Here is an 18,069-nt window from a genome sequence, read left to right as displayed (position 1 = left end):
GGAGAGTGCTCGCCGAGCAGTGAAAGCATGTAGTCCATTCGCTCGGAAGGGCGCGTGTCGCCGAGCTTGGGCAGGTCGAGCAGGCGCCGTGCGCGTTCCGCCGATGGGAGGGCGAAAGCGTCGAGGAGAAGCTTCTTGATCGCGCCGTATTTGTCAGCGGCTGGCGGGCTCTCGAGGAGGCTCAGGGCGCGGGCCGCGGTGGCCGAACCGAGCGCTGCTACCACATGGTGGAAGCGGGTGTCGTCGGCCGTGATGCCTCGCAGGGCGAACAGGGATCCGCCTGTGCGAACCAAACCGCCGCGTGAGCCTCCCAGAAGGTAGGCAGTTTAAGGGCGACTGCCGTGTCCATGTCGGTAGGTCACCAATGAAGGAGCTGGGGCTCCCACGTCGATCGGAAGAATGGACGCGACAAAAAGCTGGAATTCATCCGAGTTGCTTTAATCAAACCAAACACTCAGGCACTCTGAAAAGCCCGTTTATCGGGCAGCAATATATATACATATTATCCCGGAGCGTTTGCCCAGGAAAGGCGAGAGGGGGCGTGGCCCAGCGTCCTGGCTGCGGCCTGGCAAGTTGAGGGCGAGCCTGCCCGGGCATGCCTGGGCGTCCCGACCGAGGCCTGGCAAGTTGAGCGCGGGCCTGCCCAGGCGTCCTGGACGAGCCCGGCATGGTGATCGCTCCGCGTCCTTGATAGGTGCAAGGCGATTGTGAAAACCCAGCGGTAGCCGCTACACCAACACATCACCTCCAAACTCGGAGGCATCCGTGTGGTCCTCAAGTCTTTGCAGACTGAGATTAAAGCTCTATGGTCACAAATAGACAAAGGCAGAGATGTCGATCTAGATTTTGCTTCATTTTGGGCCTTATGATTGTGCCGGCCACCTTGTATGTTGTTGTGAAATTCCCCCCTCCTCCAATCCTGCATGGTTAATCTCGAAACCTATTTTGCCACTCTTCTCCGTTTGGATTTTCATGCTCCTTCAATTCTAATTTTCCATATTAGTAATTGATCGCATGAACTGTTTGGGAATAGTGTGAACTAATTTGATTCTGTCCTACGGTTGTGTTCGTAACCGCTTACGCAGGTAGTTTTTTTATTATTTATTTATTTATTTATTTATTTAACACATGCTCTTTGAACCCTGTTTTTTCGTGTCTTAGGAGGAGTTACTTCAGGACACGTGTCTGCTGAAGTGGCAAAGCACGACAATGTGTCACACTTTTAATTTCAGCCCCACAAACACTTGCACATTCGCCAGGCACGCCATGCTCGTCTCGACACCATGTAACCCTCTCGCCGCTGCCGAGTCTCCGTCCATGGGTGAGCCTGAGCAATTTGACATACTGTTTTAATGCCCCTTTCCGTGTGCCATGTCAATTTGATGTCCTCTTGTTGGAATGATTCAGTAGCAGAGCAGTTAAGAGGAAGCATCGTTCATTTTTTCAGGAAAGCACCAAAGTTGGCACAGATGTAGTATGGACGTATACAATTGTTTTCCTGAGGGGCGCCCAAAAATTCAGAACCCCTGGTGGCCGCCATATTGAATTTCAACATGACCGCCCTCTGTGACCTATTTCCCTCAATAACTTCGATACTATGAGTGGTCTTGGTCTTGTATTGTGGTCTTGGCAATAGCACACTACTTTACCTACCAGTCACATGGTGTGGAGGAACTCTGGATTGCCATTGGCACTGGTAAAAGCTACCGCTACCTTGCCATCCATAAAATTGCCACCGGCCTTGGCCGCAGGAAGTCCGAGTCTTTGCCATTATTTCATGCCTTCACTGGCTGTGACACAGTGTCATTTTTTGCCCAAATTGGGAAAAAGACAGCCTGGAAGGCTTGGGAGGCATACCCCAGCATCACGCAGACCTTTCATGCTCTCGCTTATAGGCCATTTGTGGACGCTATTACTATGGAACTACAGAGCATAGAAAGATATGTTGCCATCCTCTATGACCGGACTACCGAGATAAAGACAGTGAATGACATGCGCCGACACTTGTTCACGAAGAAGGCAAGAACAATTGATCACATTCCCCCAACAGCAGACGCCTTCGAACAACACCTAAAACGTGCATGTTTTCAGGCTGGACACATATGGAGTCAGGCACTTGTGCCCTACCCAGAACTTCCATCACCAGCTGATTTGGGCTGGATGAAAACAGGGACTTCTTGGACACCAATTTGGACCACAATACGACTGATACAGGAGGCATGTTCAGAGCTTATAAGCTGCCATTGCAAGTCGAACTGTAAATGCTCCAGGGCAAATCTGCCCTGCACATCACTGTGTGACTGCGATGGACAGTGCTTATAGTACTACGCGTCTGTGCGAGAGCCTCCACCTTTCAAGTGCCCACAATATTTTAAGTTAAAACTGCAACTGTGTGTAACTTTGATTAATTAATACCATTCCATTGTTATCAGAGACCAATAAAACAATGTGTATCACTTGGAATTGAAATTTTACCTAAAATACTATGAGAGATTCAAGGAAAATGGAAACACCATGGTGGCCATCTTGAAATTAAAGATGATGGATGCCAATCTTTATGCAATTGATCCCATTGGATTCAGAGACCATGAAAACATGGGGTAAGACACTGGAACTGTGGTGTTATCGCTCATAGTATAGAAGTTATTGAGGGAAATAGGTCACAGAGGGCGGTCATGTTGAAATTCAATATGGCGGCCACCAGGGGTTCGGAATTTTTGGGCGCCCCTCAGGAAAACAATTGTGTAGGTCCATACTACATCTGTGCCAAATTTGGTGCTTTCCTGAAAAAATGAACGATACGCCCTATTTTTCGGTCTTAACTGCCTAAGTACAGCCAGATAACGTTATGCAAATGACGCGTCTCTTGTTCAGATTGTGGGTTATTTAGGTATTATGCAAACTGAAGAGCAAAGAAATATAGCTCTGGTAGCTGCACTCATTCACATTGTGGTGGTTTCTGTAAAGCTTTATAAAGTAAAAGAATTTTTTTTTTCCCCTATATTGTGCATACTGTTCAACCGACCCCACTCTCCCGCTCTTCTTAAAAGCACTCCACCTTTTGAACGAGCAAATGGTGTTTATTAAAGTGTTTTGATAGATTGCGGTTTTGTCCAAATATGTTTTGTTTCGTATTGAAGGGGTCAATACGGCCTATTTTTTAGTGTTTGAACTACTTTGTGACTCAAAATAGTTGTTGCGTTAATTAGAAGTACCCCTACTGTATGAAATGCGGTCTATAAACTACAAACAAACAAGCTTCTATAAACATTGCAGCTAAAAAAATCTTTTTTTGCATTGGGTGTCTTCATCCTTTTGGAGCAGTGGAGTGTTGAGCAGTGGAGTTGGATTTGTGTGGTGCAATTCTCAGATGTGAATCAAAATTATGATTGTTATGATGGAATTGTTACCGAGGTTTGAACTGGCATTTGATTTGCAAGAAGATGTGTGTCGTGCCAGTGTTCCATTGCAAGCTCTTTTGGTTCCATTTCCGTTATTTTTTGAGTGGTTGTCGGAGTTTCTTGTGATTTCTATTTGTGCATTTTGTCGTTTCAAAACAACTCTTGACTCTCAATATCACGAAATCTGAATTTATACTTTATCTTCAATAAAAGTTTTTTTTGAAGAGAAGTGAATAGTTGTTTTGTTTTTTTTCTGTTGCTTTTTGTTAAAACGAAAATGTCTCATGTTATGTGGCAAACACTACTGATTATTCAGGGCGATCACACGAAACCTTTGCATTTTAGAATGAAGCCTAACTTCCGAATGGGGTAATATAATTAGAAGTAGTTTTCTGCATATTGGTAAGCAACTCAAGTTTATTGCAGCACATTTTTTTGTTATTCATTGCAAGTGTCGACGAAGCATGCTCGTGCAAACCTGGCAAGTGCTGGAATATAGTCTTTATATTCTCCGTGTAATGAAGGGCGCTCGTGTTATAATAACCACCTTTAGAGGCCATTTTTGTCGTGTTGAAGTGTCTCGTGTTGAAGTGGAATATTGACAATGAGTGAACATAAACATTTTGAGATGCTCTTCTCCTATAAATGGTGTGTGTGTGTGTGTGTGTGTGTGTGTGTGTGTGTGTGTGTGTGTGTGTGTGTGTGTGTGTGTGTGTGTGTGTGTGTGTGTGTGTGTGTGTAGGGTGTGTGTGTGTGTGTGTGTGTGTGTGTGTGTGTGTGTGTGTGTGTGTGTGTATGTGTGTGTGTGTGTAGGATATGTGTGTACTACTACAACAACAACAGGCATTTTAAGGGCATTTTCCCTGCAAGAGCGGGGGTGAGCCTTGCGGTCTCCAAGACAATCTTCTCCATTTTGCCCTATTTTCTGCATCTCCCCTTGTTAACCCCTTTGCCCGCATTTCTTCTTCGACCATCTTTAGCCAAGACTTTCTCGGTCTTCCCCGTCCTCTACTTCCTTCTACATTCATTTCCACCACTCTTCTCAACCAGTCACTTTCATCCTTCCTCAACACATGACCAAACCATCTCAACCTGTTCCTCTTCACAGCATCAATCACAGGCTCTATTCCCATCATGTTTCGCAATTCATCATTTGTCTTCCTCTCTCTCAACGATACTCCACACATCCACCGAACCATTCGCATTTCCACCCTTTCCAGCCTTCGTTGCTGCTCGACGTTCATTACCCATGTCTCGCTCCCATAAATCATACCACTTCTCACACATGCAGCATACACCTTTCCCTTCAGCTTCAATGACACTCCCCTCCTCGTCAGCACGCCACTCAGTTCCCGAAACTTCTTCCATGCACATCTCACTCAAGCAACCGATGCCGAGTCTGATCCACCTTCTCCATTCAGCATGTCTCCGAGGTAACAAAATGTTTTCACACCTTCCAGCTTCACGCCGTCTCCAAGATCCAACTCAACATTTCCTCCATCTGCAGCTCCCTCTGTGCACACCTTACATTTGAATGTAGCTGCCACACTGGTTAATGACCCTCTCAGACCACTACATTTTTGATGAACCCACTCAGCGCACATTGTACATTGAATGGAGTTCACTCCGACACCCTTCCTGCACACAGCACACGGCCACTTCCCAGTTCTTTCCACCTCACCACATGCTTTACCACTTGCCATCACCTTCGTTTTTCTGATATTCACCTTCAGACCTTTTGTCTCCATACATTCCTTCCACTTGTTCATCTTCTCCTTCAGTCCATCCATACTTTCTGCAATCAACACCAGATCATCTGCATACAACAACTCCCACGGTAAACCCTCCTTTACATTCCGAGCCAGCACCTCCATTACAGCTACAAATAGTAGTGGACTTAGTACCGACCCCTGATGCTCTCCCACCTTCACCTCAAACTCACCACTGTTCCCGTCCTTCGTCCTTTCAGCTGTGCGCGCTCTTTTGTACATTGCCATCACTACTCGGATCAACCATTCCTCCACTCCTAACTTCCTCAATGCTCATGTCAATACTTCGCGTGGAACCCTATCGAATGCTTTCTCCAGATCAACAAACCCAAGAAACAACTTCCTCCTCTTCTCCATATACTTCTGCAACTGCCTCACAATAAAAAGCACATCTGTCGTTCCTCTTCCTGGCATAAATCCAAATTGCATTTCGTCAATCTTCACTTTCTTCCTTATCCTCCTCTCCAACCCACTTTCCAATACCTTCATTCCATGCTCCAATAACTTTATCGCTCGATACGAGCCACAGTCCAGAGGGTCACCTTTCCCCTTGTATAGAGGGACGAGGGTACTCAGTTCCCAGCCACTGGAATGCGGCCTTCTTTCACCACCAGATTGCAGATCTCTGTCATTCTCTTCACACCCCAACCTCCCGCTGCCTTCAACATGTCTCCCACAACTCCCGTCAGCCCTCCCGCTTTTCTACTCTTCATTGCTTTTATCGCTTCCTCAACTTCCTTCTCGGTTATCTTCTCTGCCGGTCCTAAAACGGCGTTACTCTCTATGTTGCCATCCCATTCATTCTCTGCATTCAACAGCATTTCCATATATCTTTTCCATCTTCCTTTAATTCCATCTGGGTCGACAACGATTTGTCCCACTTCATCCTTCAAGCAACTCACCCCCATCACATCACACCTCTCTTTCGCTATCTGCTTTGCAATCCTGAATACCGCTCTCTGACCCTCTTCCAAATCCAAGCGTTCTCCGAACATATTCCTCCATGCCTCCTGCGCCTTTGCTACCTCTTTCTTTGCAGCCTTCCTGGCTGCCTTATAACTTTCATGCTCTGCCTTTTATGCCCCCATACCCTTCGCCTTCTGCCACTCCTTGGACTTCTTCCTCTTCTCGTCAATCCTCTTTCCAACTTCATCATCCCACCACCATGTTTCCGAGTGCCTCGGTGGTCCTTTTGTCCATCCACATACCTCACCAACGGCTCCCAACAGACTAGCTTTCATTGACATCCAACCACTTTCAAGCTCAACCACATCATCCTCCACCATACTCAGCCTCTCTTTTAATGCCTCCCTCACTGTCACCTCTTTCAACCTCCACACCTTCATTCTCGGTTGGTACTTCACCCGCTGAGCTCTCCTCGCGCCTTTCACCCTTATGTCGCAGACAGCCAAGTGGTGCTGTGAAACGGCCTCCTCCCCCGGGATCACCTTTGTGTCCCGGAGGTGCCCCCTATCTCGCCTGCGCACCAGCAGGTGTGTGTGTGTGTGTGTGTGTGTGTGTGTGTGTGTGTGTGTGTGTGTGTGTGTGTGTGTGTGTGTGTGTGTGTGTGTGTGTGTGTGTGTGTGTGTGTGTGTGTGTGTGTGGGGGAGGGATGTGTGTGGGTGGGGGGAAGGGATGTGTGTGTGTGTGTGTGTGGGTGGGGGGAAGGGATGTGTGTGTGTGTGGGTGGGGGGAAGGGATGTGTGTGTGGGTGGGGGGAAGGGATGTGTGTGTGGGTGGGTGGGGGGAAGGGATGTGTGTGTGGGTGGGTGGGGGGAAGGGATGGGTGGGTGGGGGGAAGGGATGTGTGTGGGTGGGTGGGGGGAAGGGATGTGTGTGGGTGGGTGGGGGGAAGGGATGTGTGGGTGGGTGGGGGGAAGGGATGTGTGTGTGTGTGTGTGTGTGTGTGTGTGTGTGGGGGGGGGGGGGGGGTGGGGCGGATGTGTGTGTAGAACCTGTAACAGTTCTCAGAAGCATTTTCAAAGAAGGCATTTGTGTGAGCTCTTTATACCGAAATGGACCCCTTCAAGAAAGCTCATTACTCCCTACATGCTTCGCCCTCCTCCTCCAAAATATTTTCCCCTGAGTCCACCTTGGCTTCCAGACCCGAGTGAATGCGTGCCTGCTTCCCATCCCCCAGAGTGAGTGAATACTTGCCTCCTATTAGCCCAAGTCAGTGAGTGTGTGCATTCTTGCATCGTGTCCCCTGGAGTGAGTGAGTGCATGTTTGTTACCCATCCTTTGGAATGAGCAAGTGCATGCTTGCTTCCCATCTATTGGAATGAGTGAGTGCGAGCTTGCATCCCGTCCCATGGAATGAGCAAGTGCATGCTTGCTTCCCATCGCCCAGAGTGAATGAATACTTGCCTCCTTTTGGCACAAGTGAGTGCGTGCATGCTTGCATCCCATCCCCTGGAGTGAGTGAGTGCATGCTTATTTCTCATCTATTGGAATGAGTGAATGCATGCTTGTTTCCCATCTATTGGAATGAGTGAGTCCGAGCTTGCATCCCATCCCTTGGAGTGAGTGCATGCTCGTTTCCCATGTATTGGAATGAGTGAGTGCATGCTTGCATCCCGTCAGTGAGTGAGCACTTTCCTCCTGTGGCTCCGAGAGAGTGCGTGCGTGTTTGCGTTCCATCACCCCGAGTGAGTGAGTGCTCGGGCCTGTCGTCACGAGTGAGTGCAGATCTCTTCACACGTCCCAATACGAGTTGTCCCATTTACTTCAATCTGATATACTGTATCAGATGTTCTTGATAAAGGTTCATTTTGTGCAGTAAGTTTGCTGCTACAGCATCCAAACTACCTATTCAAGAGGATTTTAATATTATTCTCAAACATATTGTTGTAAACCATTTCTATAGCCATATTGGTTCAGTTTTTTTAAATTGTTGTACCGTGAGCAGCTCATGTTGTTGGCATTTAATCAAGATCATATTGGGTGGAGTTGGCAGATTATCCTCTCCTACCCCCCTTTCCCTGAATGGATCTAATGAACTTGCTGTGTGTTTACTAACAAAGCAACAACATAGTAACTATTTTTGGGCCTGGTTCACTTTCAAGAATCGGTCTGCTTATTGCACCCTTCAGTCAAATGTGAACCCATAACTTTTAGGTTGACCATTGTTCTGGATTTGTCACCTCCGCTTTGTTGTTATTATATACTAGAGGGATTTTTAGTTTCAGGTAATATTGTTGTTAAGATTTTTGTGTGAAATGGAGATGACTTTAGTAAAAGGTAAAAATAAATGTTTGTGAAGGAAAAAGGAAAACTCGGCAAAGAATCCGGAAGAGGAGAGAGGGAGGAGACAGTCGTGAGTCGCATCGAGGCTGCGAGCGGACTTTTTTGATATTTGTTGCGAATGAGTTGACTCTTCCCGTGAAAGGGATTGCCCCGCGACATCGTCCTATATTGCGATTGCAATTAAACCTGCGTCTCAGGTTTTATTACCAAGCGTGAGCTATTTTTGGTGGAGAAGCAAATGCCTCCATTACAGGACGATCCACAATTTTCCCTCAAGGAGGCAGTCTGCCTGGTGCATCCTGTTTTGTCGTTGGGATTCCCATATCGACCTCATTGTGTTGATCGCCGTTGGTTTCCATATCGGCTCAATTCCCATATCGACCTCTCGTCTCGTAAATCCTCGTCCGCCGCTTTTCCGATACCTGCCTGTTCTTGCCGTTCTGCACGACTTCGACATTCACCCCGTGTTGGGATTTGTGCATGGACTTTGGGAATGTTACATTCCATTCACATTTGGCGTATCGTGAGTTTATTGCTTTGAGAGCATTGGGGAATGATGGTACCATCATATGTATTGTTAATTTGATGCAAGTGATATTTTCATGGTACTTTCTTTCAGAGTGTTATTATTGTGTATGTTATCCAACCAACGTTCACTCCAAATTTGCATTGGTGTGATTTTACCATGTTTTATTGGAACACTCAAAATAACAAATCTTTCTGCCGTGTTCCCTCTCGAGACTCTGAGGGGCACCGTAACCGGGGTTTAGGGAGGTAACACGTAACACCAGTGTTATACACGTATAAAAGGTGTGTTTGCATTAATGTGCACCATCATGCACAAGAATTGTTTCCTTTCGGAGAACTCTTCTGCATTTCACAACTTCGGAGTTTATTAACCCTTTAAGGAGCAAGGGACACGTACGTCCCGAAATTTTAAAGTGGTGTATCTCCGACATTTTCCTTGAAATTTTGGATTACTTTCTGTTTGTACAATGGCAAACATTGGGTGAGGGCTTTTGTCATTTATATTTCATCTTTATTTGGCTTTTTTTTTTGGTTTATTAGAAAATCTTGTATTTTTCGTCATGCATCCACTTTAATTTCAATTTCAAAAGTTGAAAGTTTGCCAAACTAATAATAAAATTGCACTTGTATGTGAAAATTGCTTTCAATATGCTTGTGGTCAATGGGTTAACCAATTTTGGGGTAGCCAGGGGGAGAGGAGGGGAAGGTTTTCTTTCCTTATTGAATCACATTTTTGAATATTGTACTGGCCAAGGACTATGAACAAATATGGCAATTTTCACCTGTGACACAAGCAGCGTTTTAAGATACCTGGTCAGATGGGAGTGCAAATGGGAACGTTCAGAAAATGATGTAAAAATGTGTTGTCTTTTCATCCGGAGATGTTCTTTTCACGAGCACCTGTGATATCTGACGTCCAGGCCCATATTGTTAAGCTGGAATAACGTGTTCCGAATGTTGCAGGAGGGTGATTGTTTACGTCTCGAGGCAATCTATGTACTCCTGAGGTATCGCACGACCCTTTCGCAACTACATGTAATGAGAAGGAGCTAAATGTGCACCCAGCGGTGCCTGGTTCCTTGATGCGCTGTGTTTTTATTTTATTTTATACAAGCAACGTTCGGTTCAGTGTATATAAAAAGTGCACAGTTTTTTCTTTTGGTTCGTGCTTGTTCATGCATGTTTTTGGCCCATTTTCTAAATTGTCAAATTGTTTGTCATGTTCCTACCTCCACTCTTTAAAAATGGTGAACCATCTCTATTTTGTAACAACATATTACTCCTATTTATCGTCATTTCTCATCGAGTCTGCTCTAGTATATTTTTCCGCATTTGTCCTGTTCATCAACCTTTCCTGTCTGTTCACATGTCCTTCATCGATCTACTTATGTCGTCTTGTCTTGTCGCGTCTGTTCTTGCATTTCCTGTCTGTTCGTACTTTGCTCAAGTCTCCTTCCCTTGGCTGTGCTTTCCCTCTGCTCAATCGTTGCTGTCGACTTCTCACCCCCTCTATCTGAACTTCCACATGCCTTGATATGTTAAAAATAAAATGGCCTACAAACTACTGATGGAAGTAAGGGGGCAAACCCCGAGTCTCAGTTTTAGACTTCAGTGCATGAAGTGCCAGGTGGGATGCAGGTACTCTGGCCAAAAGTAAGAGCTGGACTGCTGTGAAGAGATCTTCATGAATCCATTATGTTGATAAGCTCGTGCCCCCCCCCCCCTTAATTATTTATTTACTTCTTCCCAAAAGGAACTTTTTGTTTCCTTAAGGCGAAGACATTTATTATTCTGACTCATTGATATTCTTCCTGCAAAATGAAGAATATTTGAGAACATTTGTGAATAAAATGACTACTTACCTTTTGCTACTGTTGTATAAAAGTTCAATGTACTCATCCATTACGTAGTTTATCATACTATCTATAATAATAAGAGTTTTCATGTGTGTGTTGTGTGTTGGATGTGCAAACTCTTTGCCAACTACCTCTTCGCCCCTCCTCCTCTCTCTCTTTCTCTTTCCCTCCTCCTTCTCTCTTTCTCCCACTCCCATCACCTCTCCTCCCCCCTTCCTCTCTCTCCCCTCCTCCCCCCCCCCTTCTCACTCCCACCTCCCCTCTCTCCCCCTCTTTCTCACTCCCCCTCCTCTATTAGCATTCCCGTCAGCAAAGCGATGGGTGTTATTTACTAGTATTAAATGAGGTGGTGCATGCATGACCCTGTCTGAAAATCCGAGAAAAAAACAGGGCTGGCCTGATCTCCATCAATTTTTGCATTTGTGTTGGAAGTACCCAGGTAACCTCTCCCTCCCACGAGTGGGGGGTGGGGGAAGGGGGGGGGGTGTGTGGGAGGGGGAGCTTGACTTGGCAATGCTCCCAAAGGGTCCTCTCCCCTCAGTTAGCCGGGCAAGTGTTTCTCGTACCGTAAAAATGCCCAAAGAACAAGTTCCTCGAATGTTCATTGAATATCTCGGTAATTTGAACCCAAACTCCATGTTTCTGCTAATTGGCCGGACGTGTCACTGTATGATGCTAGTTTAGTGATTTATTTTTGGTTTGATGCCCAACATTGTTGCACTCGTGTGTTTCATTTGGTTACGTAGGGGAACATGTACATCCTGCTGAGAAGCCATGCGCCGATGTTGTGAGTTCTGATTTGAAAGCAAACGTTGACATGTTTGAACAGCAGGGCAAAAAACTAAGGTAATACCTTGTTTGCTGTCAGAATTCTTTAAGACGTTGTTTGGCATTGTGATGTATGGTATGGAAGTTTATGCTGATGTATTGTCGGCCACGGGCTGGTGCCCCTTCCCCCTCCCCCTCCTGCCCCCGCCCCCTCCCCCCCATCCCCCCACCCACCCACCCACAAACCTCTGGCACTATATTTTTCTGATGACCGAGAGCATCCTGAACATTAAATAAAATGTTAACATTGCATAAGTTGGGACAAACTTGTCATATTGGATCAATATTCAGAGGACCCCTCAAAATGCGACCATGGTCAATTCACATCACACTCGATTTCCATGTTTCATACTTTGGTAATTTGTGTGGTCATCATCGCAACAATACATACAAATGAGGGAAGAAATGAAAGATTAGCTTCCGTTGGTTCTTCTAAAATCAATATCATGTTTCAGAAATATTTCGTGTTAGTTTTTGGATCACATTGGCCGCATCCCATGTACATATCTGGTGTGTCACAAAAAAGTGTTTATCTGGAGGCAAAAATGTAAAATGTGACCTCTGGAAATCCTCTGTTGGATGATGAGTGTAAGATGTAACTCAATCACGACATGATTGTTTCAGTTAAAGGCAATGGCTTCGTCACCAACGTTCACTCCGAGCTTACGATTCACGCAGTTACGTGTTACACGCATCATCCAACACCACTGTCTCAGATTGCTTCCTTTTCAGCAGCAATTTAAACCTGAGTTCTGAGCCTGCACTGGTTATGCCAGTCCGACCATGGTTGCGGGAGAGCGTGATCAACTTCAGTTTTTTATCGAGCTCACGGCAGACAAACACAGGCCTTGACTTCTACATTGGCGGAATGCACTGGGTGCTGGCAGCGCTTTCCAGTGGCAATGTTTCTCTCCCCTCAGTTAGCCGGGCAATTTTAGAGAGAAATCGCCCACCCCAAGATGTCAATCAATAAAGTTTGTCCTTGCTCTATCCTCTAAATGCTGAGTGTCAAGAGATGAAACGGTGCATATCGTTTTGTCTTGTAAGACTACTAAGGTCGAAATCGAACCGCCCACTTTCCAGATCATATTGCCTTTACTAGTCTGGGATCCGAGGCCTGGAAATGTGTAAAAAAGTGATTTTGAAGTGACACCCCTGCTATAAAATGTTTGACCCCTAGATAATGTCTGTGGGGGTGTTAGCCACCAGAAAAGTGACTTTAGCAAGGTAGTTTGGATTGCGCGAATTCTGTAAGGACGTTTTTTAACTTGGGGCGTCAACTGTAAAAAAGCAAGAAATTTAGGGGTAGGGGAAATTCAATTGACCATATATCCCATAATACAGGGGTGAGTGCAACAAATTACCACTCATTCTTTTTGTTATAAATTTGGCTTTTATATGAAACATGATTCAACGTGATTGGACCATCCATGAGGTCAGCAGAGGTCAAAAGGTCACGGAAAGTGGGTTAAGCTGAAAATTTAGCTCCTTTATCAAATAAATCACATATGTATATGTCACAATATGTTCTTTGCATCCTTCTACTGTTTCTGGCCTATATTGATCGTAATAGTGATGGTTTACTATGGTGGTTGATGCTTTTCATCTTTTGTGTGGTGCTAGGGATTATTATGCTACATTTGTTTCAGCAACTTGCTTCACTCTTGCTGATCTTTATGATTACCATAGATCTTCAGCCTTAAACTTCCATTCAGAGACACAAGATGGTGGTAGTTTTGATGCTACAACAAATATAATTTATCAGTACACATTTGAGGGAGAAGGAAGTGGGGAGGTAGTGGGGGCAGTGCCCCTTAAGAAAACGAGGAAACTGACTATCAGTGAACCAGACAAATTCGTTCCAGTAAGTAGTAAACTGACACTGAAGGACAGAAGACAGGCTAGGTCATTACGTGATATTGAACTTCCTCATGATGACAAGGGGGAAGCCTGCTTTCTAGCTGACAAGAACATCGTTTGGTTCCTACTGAGGATGTATCCAACACAGTTGATGACGGGTGAAAACGACAAGGACACTGGTAGCCTGACATGGAGCAGCTTCTTTGAATACAGTTCTGGGCAACATACAGATAAAACAACGATTGGTTATGGACCATTGCTTCCACAAAACCCAACCAACGCAGATGTAGTCCAGACCTCATTGGACTACTTTGTCTCCTTGAGTCTTAAGATGGGTCAGGCTAAGACGGTGGTGACTTGTGACCAGGCGATATATGACATAGTAAAGGGGTTGTTTAGGAAGGAATCGGAAAAGTACAAAGATGTTATTGTTCGACTTGGAGGATTCCATATAGCCCAGAACTTCTTGGGATCTATTGGATTTTTCATTATGGAGAGTGGCATAGAGGACATTCTGGTTTCTAGTGATATCTGTGGTCGAGGTACAGCCAATAAAGTCATGGCAGGAAAAGATTATTATAAGATGGTCCATTATCATTCATGGTTGAGTGAGGCATTGTTCATGCTGAAGTGGGAGGCATTTGAGAAATGGCTGTTGTTCGAGAAGAATGAGGAGACACTTTCTTTGCTTTCGTCTCTGCTTGAAAGTCTTAGAAATGCCTTTGACAGGAAAGAGAAGGACGAATTTGCTGCACTCATGAAGGAAGTCATGAAATGCCTAGAGTCACTGGAGTCGCTCTGGGGAGATTTTGAGAAGGGATTAGGAGTGACAGCCCATCTTTGGAGCATGTACATAGACATGGTGCTTATCCTAAGGCGTTACATCCATGCTGAGAGAGCTGGGCTGTGGCAACAGCACTTACAAGAGGGACAGAATATGCTACCCTATACCATTGCTTCCGGCCATAGTAAGTACATGTCCTGCCTTCCGATCTATCTCAGTGAGATGCAAAAGCTTCCAGAAACAGCGCCAGAAGTGCACGAGGAGTTTGCAGCTGGCAAATTCACAGTTCACCAGACTGCAGGAGACTTTAATGGTGTGTGGACAGACCTTGCCCTTGAACAGACCTACAATAGGGAAGGCAAAACAAGCCTCTTTAAGGGTATAACACAGTCTGAATCAGCACGAGAAAAGTACATCAAGGCTCTACCGTTCATGACCTCTGTCTCTGAAAGTGCAAAACAGATGGCACACATGGCCTCGCCGCAATCTGACCACCACGAGAAGCTGAGGAAAGACGACATGGAAGCCGTGTTGCAGATCAAACGGACCGTGGAAGAGAAGATGCAAAACCCATTCAATCCTTCACTTGCGACAGATAAACTAATGAACATATCCACAGGTCAGATTCTTGCAGCAACTACCCTGGTAGATGTCAAACGTCTAGGCTTGGACGCAATGGATGCTGCCACGACGACGAATGCAGACAAGATTGTCCAACCGAAGATAGAAACATTCGCCACGCATCTGAAGAAAAGTAAGAAAAAGATGGACACTGTGAAAGAAGTCATCAGAGAGGAGAGTGCAGTGACAAGGGCACTTTGTTTCGCACAGGACCTGAGTGATGAGGCACGGACTGACGCATTTAGTTACGAATGGCTTGAGTACCCTCCCTCGTTGTTTGAGCCAGAGAAGAATGGATTTTCCATGCGGAAAGGTTGCAAATTCAACTATCTATCCACTCTACAGGCAGAGGTTGCCAAGTCATGGGAACCGTTAAAAGAGTTGCCTCCTTCTGCATCTGATGCAGTTTATGTAGTCGATGCAATGGCATTCATCCAGCGGTTCAACACACTTGGTTCGAGTACATTTGACCAACTTCAGGAAAGGTACAGGAACAAACTCTTGAACATGAAACCCAGACATTGCACTGAAGTGCATTTCGTGGGCGATTAATATGATTTTGGGTTAAAGAGTCTAAAAGGGGATGAACGCCAGAGACGGGAGTCAAATACCAACTTGCCAGAGTTTGTTCCAGCGGACATCATGAAAATCCCTGATTGGAACACATTCCTGTCAAACCCTTGTAACAAGACCAATCTGCTGTCGTATCTTGCTTCACGTTGGTCCCAGGAGTCATCCTGGCCTGATGGCTTCTGCCTGGTCCTTGGGGTCAACGCCCAGGCAACTCGTGTGACGCAGACGGAACATACCAATGTTGATGAGCTGTACTGTCCTAACCACGAGGAGGCGGACACCAGAATCTTTGCTCACATTGCTAGCTGTGACAACAGCGTAGTTGTCATTCAGGCTACAGATACAGATATCATCGTCTTGTCAATGTATCATTTCCCTCGGTTGACAAACGTTGTTGAGTTATGGGTGGAAAAGGATGATCTGTTCCTCCCCATTCATGACTTGGTGAATGAGTTGGCCAAAGCAGTTGGAAAGGACGTATTGGCACTCACAGACACAATGCTCATCTCCTACATTCTGTCAGGTTGTGATTCGGTGAGCTATCCTTTCAAACGGGGTAAGAAGAGAGCAGTGAAAGTCGCACTCCAGCATGTTCACAAACAGCCAGCGTTGTCCAATTTCATCCGACATGAATCCGGACCTTCTGCACATGATCAGGTGATAACTGAAGCACGAAGCTTCTTTTGTGATCTCTATGGCAAGCCAGGGTATTCATCCCTGGATAAGCTCCGCACCCACTTGTTTGCATCTAGCAAACTAGATCTGCGCTCCCTTCCTCCAACAGAAGATGCTTTTCACTTCCACGTTCTCAGGAGCCTTTGTCAGATCAGCTTATACAAGCAAGCTTCACTCAGCAATCCAGTGCTTCTTCCACCTGAAGAGTATGGCAGGAGTGTGGATGGTGACAGGTTAATTCCTGTCATGAAGAGCAAGCCATCAAAGCCTTCTGCTGCGAAGTTGAAGTACTGCAAATGTAAGAAGAAACCGAACTGCCTGAGGAATTGCCCTTGTGCGAAAGCTGGAGTACCATGCATCATTGCATGTGCCTGCAATGGCGACAGGGAAAAATGTGGACGGCTTCTGACTGATGACGGTGATGATGATGAGTAAATAGAGGTAATGACACTTTTCCAGACAGTATGTGGTATGACTTGTCGTTTTAAAACATGTTGAAGAGTACCGTGCAAATAGATAGTGTGAATGCCCGATTTTGGTGATTTTTTAAAAGTTATGCAAATCTAAAGTGACATACATGCCAGTAAGTTAAGTTCAGTCGGGGCATTTCTTTCCCAAAAACATTTGAGGGGTACAAACAACATATTTTGGGTGTAAAAGTTTGGCTATATTGAGCTTGAAGTAGGAAAAATGTGATTTTATTTACTAAAGGAGCTAAACTTTTAGCTTAACCCACTTTCCGTGACCTTTTGATCTCTGCTGACCTCATGGACGGTCCAATCACGTTGAATCATGTTTCATATAAAAGCCAACTTTATAACAAAAAGAATGAGTGGTAATTTGTTGCACTCACCCCTGTATTATGGGATATATATGGTCAATTGAATTTCCCCTACCCCTAAATTTCTTGCTTTTTTACAGTTGATGCCTCAAGTTAAAAAATGTCCCTACAGAATTCGCGCAATCCAAACTACCTTGCTAAAGTCACTTTTCTGGTGGCTAACACCCCCACAGACATGATCTAGCTGTCAAACATTTTATAGCAGGGGTGTCACTTCAAAATCAAATTTTGAGGTCTCGGATCCCAGACTATACACAGCAGTAAGCTTCACTCGGTCCTAGTCGTTTATTGGGATTTTAAAGAAAAACGTACAAAATGTAAAAGAACAAACACCTAACATTTGAAAAAGCGAACACCTATGAGATGTACTGTGAAACAACTTTATTAAAAACATTCCAAGCCATGCAATATAATATAATGGCAGACTGGCGTTTCTAAATTGATGAAAAACCTCGTTTGATTGCCCCCAATTTGCCTCGTTGCCTCCGCCACCGAAGGTTGCCTGGTGTTGGCTTAACGGTTAGGGTGCCGGCTTGGGATCCTAGGATCCTGAGTTCGAATCCCGGTCAATCGTTGAATTAACACCAGGGGGTTGACTCAGCCTGTCATCCTTCCGAGGTCGGCAAATTGAGTACCAGCTTGCTGGGATGAATGATCACGGTGTGTACCCCGATTTAGAATAGGTACACCGTATCCCTGCGCATCGTAAGAGGCGACCAAGGGTTGGCGTCAGGAAGGGCATCCGGCCATAAAAACATTGCCTCAAACAGGGAACCATGATTGTCATGGGGCCCGCAAGGCTAACCCCCGCTCTAGCGGGGAAAATGGCCTTAAAACGATCATTCATTCATATTCCTCCGCCACCGAAGGTGGATGGAGGTTATGTTTTCACCCCTGTCTGTCTTTGTTTGTTTGTGAACAAGATATCTCAAAAAGTTGTGGATGGATTCGGACGAAATTTGGTAGAGAGGTAGTGTGTGTGACAAAGAAGAAATGATTAGAATTTGGTGAAGATCCGGATTCGGATCCGGCTACAATAATTTTAAGCGATTCTTCACCATTGGGAGATAGGGCCAAAAACGGTACA

General features: G+C 45.4%; 1 protein-coding gene across 9 annotated transcripts in view; it reads left to right on the top strand.

Moving 5' to 3' along the window:
* Positions 1–18,069, top strand: part of LOC137435484 (uncharacterized) — a 131,240-nt gene that overhangs the window by 81,181 nt on the left and 31,990 nt on the right. For all 9 annotated transcript variants that reach the window (XM_068129304.2, XM_078784265.1, XM_078784264.1 and 6 more), the window contains 2 exons: positions 1,162–1,321; positions 11,547–11,646. In XM_068129304.2, coding sequence (XP_067985405.2) covers positions 1,162–1,321; positions 11,547–11,646 — 260 coding nt within the window. The remainder of the gene's footprint in view (positions 1–1,161; positions 1,322–11,546; positions 11,647–18,069) is intronic.

This window comes from Myxine glutinosa, chromosome 9, assembly GCF_964187855.1.
Source record: "Myxine glutinosa chromosome 9, kmMyxGlut1.1, whole genome shotgun sequence".
Classification (NCBI taxonomy): domain Eukaryota; kingdom Metazoa; phylum Chordata; class Myxini; order Myxiniformes; family Myxinidae; genus Myxine; species Myxine glutinosa.
Note: the sequence above shows the minus strand (reverse complement) of the source record. Positions and strands in the feature narration are given on the sequence as shown.